The following is an 11220-nucleotide window of genomic DNA, read 5'->3' as shown; positions in this document are numbered from 1 at the left end:
GGTATAAATTATTTCAACTGGAAAAAATCCCTCCTTTTCAACTGGCCTCTTGCAGAATACAGCATTGCCACTTGTAACTGGGACTTTATTCTTCATTGCTGTTTTTGTATGAAATTACTTTATCCCATCTTTTTGCATGGATTTCTACCAGGAAAAGCCAAGGGATTTCCCATGGAAGTCCTGTCTGATTCCAAGTGAAGGGCAGAAAATGTCTACTTCTGGCGGGTATAAATGTCAAATGTGATGCTGTTTCTGATGCCTTACGGAGAGAGTGGGAGCTTCCCGGCACCTCCCCAGCAGGATCCTAATTACCCTGCAGCTCCAGCCGTGTGGTTTCCAGGTAGGAGGGCTACTCTCCAAGCTCCCCGAGGACACAGGAAGAGATGGGAGGAGCACCTTGCCAGACCAATGCTGGTCTTTGACTCAGAGCCCAGAGACCCCACACAACCACCCTCTCCCTGAGACGGTCAGACACCAAGGGGCCGGAATTCACCTGCTGTGAAGCCATCTGCCGACTGCTGCTCCCAGGAAGCCGGCTGGGCCTGCCTGGACGTGCATGCATGCTCCTGGTCAGGTCTGAGACTTGTGGTGCGGGCACTCCACTGCGGCCTCCGCTGGTGCCATGGTGCCCTCCCCCGAAGCCAGGGCAGCGGTTTCCGAAGGCCTGCGTTCTCCATCGGCCTCCTGCTCCTCCTAGGCCTTCCTGTGGCACACAGCTGTCCTCCCGTTTCTTGGGGACTCGCTTCAGGTACAGCACGGTTTGAGCAATCTAGTGGCTGTGCCTGGATGGTGTCTTGGCACCTCTGATGCTCAGGGCCGAGGGCTACTTTTAGGAGGTGTGAAGTCGCAGTCTTGTGTTTCTACAAAAGCTTACTTGGCCCCTCTTCTTTATAGACTAGACCCCTGGAGGAAGATGTGAGAGGAAAATGTAGGTAAGTCCACCTCTAGAAGAAATTCAGTCAGACTTAGAGGTGAGGACTTGGTGCCCCTCCCATCAGAGAGGCTGTAGCTGTACTGGGGGGGGGGGGGTCCTGCAGGGGGGGGGGGGGACTTGTGTCCTATTAGTGGCCTTTAAGTCACAAAGCGGTTTTCTTAGTTTGAAAATCCTGTTGTAGGAATGGCATTTTTATGTTAAAGAGAGTTTTTTAAAGGACAGTTGATAGGGGCAGGAGAAAATAGAGTAGTCTGGGGGCAGGGATGGAGGGCAGTTTTAACTGTCAGGTCCTGGGTGGGGCCTGAGGTCCTCAGCTGCGCACCACCCCCAGGAGCCAACGTCTCTTCTCTTCCTTTCCTCCCCCACCCCTCTTCCCAACTTTATTTAGTAACTTAGGTCCTTCCAGCACAAGTCCAGTAGGTAGCTGCCCCAGCGGCTTCGGGTTACAGGCCTGTGCTGGAACATCATCTCAGTTGGCCACCTTCCTGGCGGGCTGCAGACGATCTGACATTTTGAGACAAGCTGAGAGTCAGGAGCAGGGACTCTGACTCCTCTTAGGAAGCGCGCACGCACACAAGGGCAAGGCTGCTGGCAGACTTTCCCATTGTCCTTATGTTGTCTGTGTTGTATTTTTTTATTGACCGTGGTGATTTTTTAAAAATCATTAATGTATTGGAATGAGCTGTAGCACGTATCTTGTGCTTAGTTTTTTTTTCCTCCATCTTCCCTTGGCTTCCTAGTGTTTGGACCTATCCCGGGGCTAAGTGCTTTTACTCAAACTGCAGGAAAAGGCTTTAAGTAGCATGTTCATGTCACACACGCATGTATGTAATCTGGGGAGAAGGCAGATGGGGTTTCAGCCTGGCCTCCCAGCTGCTCTGAGACTTCATACCAGTCTTTCCCCAGGCCCAGAGCTCACCTGAGGCCCATCTCTGTTGTCCTTAAAAGGATGAGGAAGACAAATCTGGGGACTGTTCACAGGCCGGTTTCCCAGGGGGGTTACCCATAGCAAGAGTGGGCCTGAGTTTAATGCTGGGCTCTGTGTGACTTTAAGGGGCAGAGTCGGGAGTTGGCCCCAAGATCTATAGTATGTCCCCAATTTACTAAAAACGCAACAGCTGTGTTGTACCATTTTTCTTTTCGGGGCCTGAACGTTCCCTTCTAGATCATCCATCTGAGGAGTATCCATGACTTCTCAAGAGGGTAGAAAAGCAAAACACATACCTAGCAGGCTGTGGCTCTGACACGAAGAGGAGGGGTCTCTCATGGAAGGGTGGCAGGCAGTGGAGACATGATGAGGTCCAGGCAACTTTGTAGAAATACAGCTAGCCGATCATGTAAACTGGATTGAGAAATGCTCTCAGTGATTCTGTAATTGATTTTTTTATGCTGAAATAATGTACACTCTAGCATTCTGGTGTTTTTATATTTATGTAATTCTTAAAACCATTCAAGACAGAGAACTATTTAATTGTTTTGGAGAAAGTCAGAAAGGTCTCTCTGGGCAAGAGTCAGGAGCCTAGCCCGTTCTGAACACTGCTGGTTAAGGGCACAGCGCTCAGCGTCCAGAAGCTACCCCCCCCACCAAAACCAAACTGGCTAAGCACATGGCAGCACGCACAAATGGGAAGGGGGCTGCAGGCTCTTCCCCAAGGGACCTCAGAACCCAACCCCTCTCCCTTCAGAGCAGTGAGATCTCCAGCCACAGGGATGGAGCCGGAGCCCACTCCCTCCTTCACTCACCTCCCTGCTGCTGTGGCAAGGAGGCTCTTCCAGACTCTCTGGGGTGGGGCTGGGGGGGCAGGGACAGAGTGTGGAGGGTATTGGGTGACCTTCACTTCTCAGCCAGCCTGACCTTTGAACACCTTTGTAAAAAGCATGTACGTATTTATAGTGGTTTAGATTTTTCTAACTTTTGTATCTTAAGAGCAGAGCACCTGTTTAAGCATTTTACCCCTGTTGTTAAAGATCTGTGTCATCTCTTTCCCCTGTAAGTGCCCTTCTAATAAACTTTTCATTGAAAAGCTCTTCTTGCTGGGTGGGGAGATTTTAAAGGGAGCCCCAAGGGGGTCCCAGGGGCTTCAGAAACGTCTTCATCCCCAGCCTCTTCCACTTACCCAGGGTACCTTGCAGTGCCAGCCCGCCCTCCAGTGACAACAGGAGCCCCAGCTCAGCCCAGCAAAGGTCAGGCATGTCACACCAGGTACCTCTCCCTCACTTCCCACATCTAAGCACCACACCAGTCCCAGCGCTGCCATCCCTGCGTTGGCATTTTGCATCCAATCTCTCATCAGAGGCCTTCAAGTACAGGAAAGATGAGTGCCACCAGATTCATCCCCCCACAGGCATGGAGGTAGTTTTAGATTCCTAAAGGTTTTCACACTGCAGCTCCAAGGACTTGGTCAGTGCCTCTGAAAACTCCCAAGGAGAAAGAGACTACTTGGTTGAATCTTCACGGACCCCAGATAATGTGGATTAAGAAACAAGATTAAAATGGATAAACAAGTTTTTCAGGGGTGGGGAATGGCATGGGGCTAAAATAATCCTCTAGCCGGGCCACTTGTCCAGCTTTTTCCTGCTAAGGAATTCCCCAAATACCTCCCACACCTGAACAGAGGCCAAGTTCACAGGGGCAGCACCTCTGGGCCTAGAGATTGGGCCCCCACGGCCTGCAGTGAAGTCCTACCTTCAGAATTACTAGTTCTACTACCCTGTCCCCGTCTTCCCCAAGGTTTTAGCCAGTATTTCTCAGCAAGTGACTCAAATCCCCAACTCTAACCCAACCTGTTCCTTCAGATCCACAACTTAAAATTCCAGTTGCCTAGTAAATGGGACCCAAATCACAGCAGCCCCAACCCGTCCCCTCTTCTAGCTCGTTCAAGCTAGCACTCTCTAGGGACTCCCAGTTTTGATCAGTAGCCTGCCCCCCCCCTCCCCCCCCCCCCCCCAAGTCCTGAACAGGTCCAAGGCATCTTTCTCCCATGCTTTCCATGCCCTACTGAGCAAGCCTCCGTTTCGGGAAGGCCCCACCCCCCGACGGTCCCTGCCTCACTGGCGAACTTCTGTTGGGCCTGTGCCTACTGCGGCAGGGCTGGTGTTCCCAGACCACTGTACGCACTCTTGACATTCCTTCCTCAGTGACCTCATCTCCCCGCATGATTTCAAGCCACATTAATGCTAATGACGCCCAAGTCCATATTTATAGCACAGACATCAGTCCCAAGTTTCAGACTTGTATCCCACAGCCCGCTGGCACATGGAGATGCCACAGCACCTCACACTCACGATCGTGGAAGTGGAATTCATCCTTGCCCTCGTTAAACCACATCCCTCTCCTCTGGCCTACCGGCCCGGAAGCCATAATCACCCCGCGCTTCCTCACCCCCACGTCCATCCAGTCCTGCTCGTCCACGCCCCCTGCCCTGGACTTCAAGTCCTTAGCACCCAGACCACACGGGCTTCTCAATAGCTCCCCACCTCCGCCTGTGCTCCTGGGAAAGCATCATCTGCACGGCTGTGTGATCCACATGACCTTAGATGCCCCAGGCCACAGCACAAGCTCCGAAGCCTTTATCAGGGACCCCCAGCTCTTGGCACTTGGCCCCATCTGGCTGTCACTGCTCACTGTTAGTCTGCAACCCAGCAGTGAACAGGTGGTGGAGCTCCTTACGGACTCCCCTCCGTGAGGACGAGCCCTCTTCCCCAGTCCACACCCACACCCCGGGCCTGCCCAACACCCCAGCAGGTCACCCAAGCACTGTCCCCAATGTTCTGGGACTCAGGGCGGACATCCCCTCCAGGAAGCCTTCCATGGTTATACTGCCAGTCAGCCCCACTGTGTGGTAACCGTGTTTGCTTTCCCCTGGAGGCTGAGTTCCCAGAGAGCAGCGTTTGCATCTTCTGATAACCCTGCCTTCTTTGGGCCACAAAACTTTTGACGAATTAATGACTCAGTGGCCACATCTCACAGGTTCTACCTTAGCAATATCTTTTGCATCTGCTTCCACTGTGCTACCCTGCAAGTCCTTACTCATGCATGAAGGCAGGCCACTCCAATTCATTCCTGATTCCTGCTGATCCCAGCTACTCTACTGTCCTGCTAACATGTGCCCTCCAGTCCGGGGACCACCATGCCATTTCTTCACCCACAGCAAAAACCACAAATCCCAGTGCGGGGTCTGTTCTCAGCCTCAGAATCCTTCTCAACACAGCTCTCCAGGTAGGTAGTGCTAATCAGTTAGTTTTGGCTACTACTGCTGCCAGATTTCCCAGCAATGTAATTGTGGTTAGAGGTGTTTTCCACTCCAGACCCCTTGGCCTCCGTGATTACCTCCCGAGTAGGCACTGGCACCACGTAGCAGCATTTCAAGGTTTTCTCCACGTTTCACTCCATCCCTATTTACCACCATTTCTCTAACTGGATTATGAGCGTTTTCCAATTTTTTTAAAAGATTTTATTTATTTGACAGAGATCACAAGTAGGCAGAGAGGCAGGCAGAGAGAGAGGAAGGGAAGCAGGCTCCCTGCCGAGCAGAAAGCCCGACGTAGGACTCGATCCCAGGACCCTGGGATCATGACCCGAGCCAAAGGCAGAGGCTTTAACCCACTGAGCCACCCAGGTGCACCCCCCCCCAATTTTTTTTTTAAGATTTTATTTGCTTATTTGACAGAGATCACAAGCAGGCAGAGAGAGGGGGAAACAGGCTCCCCACTGAGCAGAGAGCCTGACGTGGGGCTCAATCCCAGGACCCCGGGATCATGACCTGAGCAGAAGGCAGAAGTCTAACTAAGCCACCCAGGTGCCCTCCAATTGCTTTCTCTCCACACCTCTGTCCATGCTGCAACTTCCACTGAGAACTTGCTGCCTCCACTTGCCCATCTGACCCAATTCATACCTGAGCCCCTGGCTCAATTTAAGCATCACTTCCTCAACGTCAGTGGGTCTTTAAGTGTGGACCCTGGCCAACAGCATCAGTAAGCACCCGGGCTGGTCAAAACATACTTCCCCAGGCTCCACTTGGGACCTAGTGAACCAGAAACTCTGGGCTGGGTCCCTACAGGTGGCTCCAGTGTGGGCCCAGGTTTGAAAGGATTGCTCCGAGGTGCACTTTCCAGTCTCCCGTTCCCATGGCAACTGAGGCTGGTCACACCGCACCTCACCTGCTCCCCCAGCATGCTACCTTTGTGGCCTCGTCTTGCTTGCCCCCTTCTGTCACCTGGGTTGGATGAGGAGCTTCCAGAGAGAATCCACATCCTTCCCCAAGTCTGTGGTCTCTGCCACACCTGGCCCACCTTGGCACTAGGAAGGTTCACAGGCAGTGCTGGACCCTGAAACCAGGCTCATCTCTCACCTGGGTAAAGGAACGCCTTATGGTTGCTTTTCCTCAACTCCAACCTTGAAGCCTTCTAACTTCCCCACTGATGACATCCTGAGAATTTTCCAGAGTGGCAGGATTGGTGCAGACTCTGTCCTTGGGCTTCAGATGAAGAGATGGCCTCCCAAACTGTGCCGTTTCCTACCCCAGACCTCACTTAGCCCCCATTTTGTAGCATGGAAGCCACCTGGTTGGTAAGAGAAAAGGGAGAGGCAATGATTGGTCACCTCTTTCACAGGCGAGAACCACGGAGGGTGGTCAAGAACTGCTTTACGTGACCTGTTTATGCCTCCCAGATTTGTGCTCGTGGGGAGAGAGGCTTTAGACCTATCAACAGATAGATACAGATATGACAGCTTGCTAGAGGGAAAATTTTTTTTCTTCCCAAACCTGTGTTCTAAAGTTGCAGTAATAACCACGAGGTCCAGGTTCTGAATCAGTACTTTTTCAAAAGAAAACGAGGTAGAACCACGGATCATTCACGGCTGGAATGGGGCTCGGTGGTGTTCCAACAAAAGGCCCATGTGGTTGCTACCACCTCTCTTCCTAATTGTCCACTCTGCGTGTCAGAGAAACACCTCAGCATTGAGGAAACTGCTTCCTAGTCTAGACTCTGGCTTTAGTGCTACAAACACACACACTAAACTCTGCATAAAGATATCCACACAAAGAGCAAGACTCAAGGTATTAATAACAAGCTAGATAGTGCCAAGAATGTGAAACTGAGAATTTCTAAAATCTTTTCTGCAACAGCTTCTATGCCAGAGACGCAAGGATGGAGCTTTACACTAAACCCTAAGTGGAATCTAAGTCAAACCGTGAACTTCACCCAGCGCGTTCAGCCTGCTTTTAGGAGACACACAAATTCCAGGGAAGTTCATCGTCAGGGTGTTCTCCTTCATGAAGGTGGTACACACTTGACTAGATTTTCCATCTCCTCCACCTGGAGTCCTCCAATAAGATTTGGTATTTAATGACAGAATGCCGTACCTAAATTGTGTGACTGCTTTAAATCTGGGGTTGGGGGGGGCGGTGAAGGACTCTAACTCATTACACAATTCTCTGAAGCTCTGTCTCCATCAATCAGAATGTTCAATGAATCAGAGCCTCTGACCACACTAGACACATGTTCGCTAAATTTAGCTCTGCGTCTGCAAGCACTCAGAATAGTTCACGGAGCTCTCAGCTTACCCTCAGACAGTAATTCTTCTAAGGCTGCTTTTCTGTGGCAGGCCAGCGCAGGGCAAGGGGCACTCCACGTGCTCTCTCGATGGCCATTGTTATGAGACTGGCCCGAGGTTAAGGGAATCCAACAAGCCACAGTGACGGTGTTGATCCCCTTCTCTCCACGGTGGGGAACAGGAAGAGAGCCACAGATCACATTTCATGAGTTACAAGTAGTCTGCAGTGATGGCCTGACATGCTCGATGGTCCTTGAACCACATCCCATATTACTCAGCCGTCCAAGTCTAGCGTCCCTGAATCTCTTGCTTCTCTGAATTAGATGTGGCCAAGTTCTATAAATAGAGAGAAAGCAAACTGGTTCTGTCAATCTTCTCACACTCTGGCAGGATAACATATTTTAAAATTATAAAAATATCTATGTCTTCATCACTCTAAAATTATTACATAACACATGATTTTCTCAGCAGGAAAAAAAAGCTTATTTTTGTCTCTCCTTACCTTCCAGGACTCGTGGACCTTCAAACTTTTGTCATCAGTTTTTTCAAACTAGCATCCAAATCAATGCCTAAATTCAGGGCCTACTGCATGCCCGACTCTGTTACACAAATAGAGAAATGCTGGGGGGAGAACCCGAGTCTCACTTAAAATCCTAGACTGTCCATAGGAACTTGTGTTGGCATGTACATAGATCACATTAGATAGACTGCAACTTTTTCTTCTTCTTCTTTTTTTTTTTTTGGAGTGGGAGAGGGGTGGGGAAGGGCAGAGGGAAAGAGAAAATCCTAAGCAGACCCCTTGCCCAGTGCAGAGCCCAACTCAGGGCTTGATCTCACAACCCTGAGATCATGACCTGAGCCGAAATCAAGAGTCAAACGCTTAAACGACTGAGCCACGCAGGTGGCCAGGTGGAACACAACTTTTAAATACACTATTAGCTCATGATCACTCTTCTTACCATGGGCCTTTAGGAGACAAGCACTGGACACTTTATCCCCGATGTCCCCTGGAAGGGGCCAACAGCCCCCAAAAGCTGAGGTCTTCAAGTTTTTATTGTTTTTGAGAGAGAGTGTATGTGTGTGTGTGTGCACGCATGTAAGCTTGCACACACACATGCATGCTTGCATGAGCAGAGGATGAGCAGAGGGGGAAGCAGACTCCCTGCCAAGCATGGAGCCAGATGTGGGGCTCGATCCCAGAACCCTGAGATCATGACCTGAGCCGAAGGCAGAGGCTTAACCCCATGAGCCATCCAGACACCCCGAACGCTGAGGTCTTGAAAAGGTCAGTTGATACACATGTATGTGGGAGACTCCAAAATCGTGAGTTCGACCAACTCTCCAGTTATTCACTACCTACGCCCAGTGTGAAGGAAGCCTTCCCCAACACAGGCCCTGCTAAAAACAACAATCATAACACACATTAGCAGACTTTATAAATAAATCATATTTTAATCACCTGGCTTTGTTTAATCCAGAAAATCACATTCACAGCTTTTTCTAGTCTGTGTTCCCTAACCATGTGACCTGATATATTTTCTGAAACCCTTCCTGTTTTAAGAATATTCTGCCTTTCATTTTGCAACCCCAGAGCCAACTTCCCTTGCATTCTTATCAACAGCTAATGCAGCCACCTCAAAGATGATGGAATGGTGATCAACTATTGTCTCAAAGACCTTCAGAATAGTTAAAAGAGGAGGGGGGGGGGAAAGGAAAGGGGGGAGAAAGGGTCACCAAGCAAGATAACTGCCAATGTTGCCTGCGATGATGGCTCTTCCTGAATGCTCCAATCACTGAAACCGTTCCCTCCTTGGTCAAGGCTGCCCTGGCCTAGGGCCTGGAGCATTCCACTCCTCCTGCCATTCCTTCTGCAGAGATTAGCGGGGCACAGAGGGGTCTGAAGCTTGTTTCTGCTGGTGACCTAAGGAGTTCACAGTCCACGCTAAGCCAGGAGGGGCTGTCAGCCTGTTCGCCAGCACCAGCCAGCTGGGGCACCATGCGCCAGTCTAGGACCGTGACAATGGGTACCACAGTGAAGGTCAATGGCATACATTCCCAAGTGTCTACAAACACAGAAATAGGGATTTTTATTTGCTGTATTTCCCACCCTTCTTTAGGAAACGTTCCCTGTGGGGATCGGCTTTCCCGAAGCTGAGCCCCCACTCCGAGCCCTGCACGTCACACTGGCCCTCAGAGCTTCACCGCCTAACCTCTCACATCCTTTCCCTCCTTCTCTGGCTCACGCACCCTACAGTGTGACCGTGCTGGCAGTGATCTGTTGGGTTCTCAGAGACAAAGAGGGGAAAGTTGCCTTGTTTTGAGGGTATAAAGTGTGACAGCACAGCTCTGATATCTCACGAGCTCTCAGGAAGACGAGTTTCCTCCTGGTAGGACTAATGCAAAAGCCTCCAGATAAGGTCACAGACCGCTTCAGTGGCCCAGAACAGGGAATTCCTGAAGTTTCTTTCTCTCTCTTAAACACAAACCACCACCCCGCCCCCATAAGAGCAACCTGGTGATGGGTTTGTTTATCCCTACCAGAGGAGGACACCTTGGCCTCCTCTATCATTGTCTAAAAATTCACCCTCGTTTCTCAGTAGTTTCTGGTGTGAGCTGAGACACTCTTTCATAGGAAACGGCCAGAGACATTTTTTTGCGCGAGACTGAGCTGAGAGCCAGTGACTCCAGGCCCACCTACTGCGTGGCACAAATCAAGTCTGCTGCTTCCTTCCCTACCATCGAAAGCACCAAAGCTCAGGGTGGGCAAGCTCCCTGCAGGCGGAAAATCCAGAAGCCTGAGGAAAGGCGGCACCAGCTCCTGATCCACAGTGACAGAGTGTGACTGCAGAGGACACTCTGAGAAAGGTGGGCCGGGAATGGCATGGTGGCCTCCTCCTGCAGCTGGGGCAAACCACCCAGGCCTCTGTACTAGGAAAACTGTCACTCCTTGCTGGCATTACCTTCCTCACTCCTTTCCACTATACTAAGGGAGAAAACCCCCACTACCCCCCTACTAAAAACTAAAAGTAAGGCAGCCCTAGAACTAAGTCAGGAGGCCAACAGGATGCTGGGAAGTCTGGCCAAACAGAACTGGGTGCAGCAGGGAAGAGTCTGAGGCAGTCAAACCCTAGCACGGGCGACTTAGTGTTCTTCATCAGAGGAAAGGCCTTCGATTTCATCTCTGTCTCCCCCAATTGCCATCCAGAAGGCTTTGGCCACCTGTGGAGAGAAGCATGCAGCACATTTTAGGCAAGAGCTACCCTGCAGCTTGGTTCATGAGTCAGTCAATACGCTGAACTGATCAAGGCCTAACGCTCTACACCCTGCCCTCCAGCCCTCCAGCCCTGGGTAGCCAAACCCTTGGGGACCCTGACCCAGGACTTCCACTTCGAGAAATTTACACTAAGGATGAAATCAGAGTGCCATACGAAGGTGATGGTGTGTAAGATTATGCACAGCTTCTCTACTTATAGAAGCAAAAAAACGCACATGCCCTAAATGTCCAAAAGGGAAATGGATAAATAAATGAGGGCACATTCATACAATGAAATACCATAAACCACATACATTTCCTGCCAAGAACATGTGTCGCGTTGGTAATAAGAAAACAGAACAAAACAAAACGACTAAGGGTTTTCCAGCCCAACAGTTAGGAAGGCAAACATCCTGAGTCTCAATGAACGTTCCATGTCACTCAACATTTGAAAAATCTTGGTTTGAATACAGCAAT

The 11220-nt window shown here is 50.5% G+C and overlaps 1 protein-coding gene across 1 annotated transcript in view; it reads right to left on the bottom strand.

The window, feature by feature from the left end:
* Positions 1-9195: 9195 nt before the first annotated feature.
* The window catches only part of AAGAB (alpha and gamma adaptin binding protein), a 49339-nt gene continuing 47314 nt past the window's right edge, over positions 9196-11220 (bottom strand). The window contains exon 10 of the mRNA XM_032864630.1: positions 9196-10709. Coding sequence (XP_032720521.1) covers positions 10632-10709 — 78 coding nt within the window. The 3' untranslated portion in view covers positions 9196-10631. The remainder of the gene's footprint in view (positions 10710-11220) is intronic.

The sequence above is a fragment of the Lontra canadensis genome, unplaced genomic scaffold (assembly GCF_010015895.1).
Source record: "Lontra canadensis isolate GAN:19392208 unplaced genomic scaffold, GSC_riverotter_1.0 scaffold28, whole genome shotgun sequence".
Classification (NCBI taxonomy): domain Eukaryota; kingdom Metazoa; phylum Chordata; class Mammalia; order Carnivora; family Mustelidae; genus Lontra; species Lontra canadensis.
Note: the sequence above shows the minus strand (reverse complement) of the source record. Positions and strands in the feature narration are given on the sequence as shown.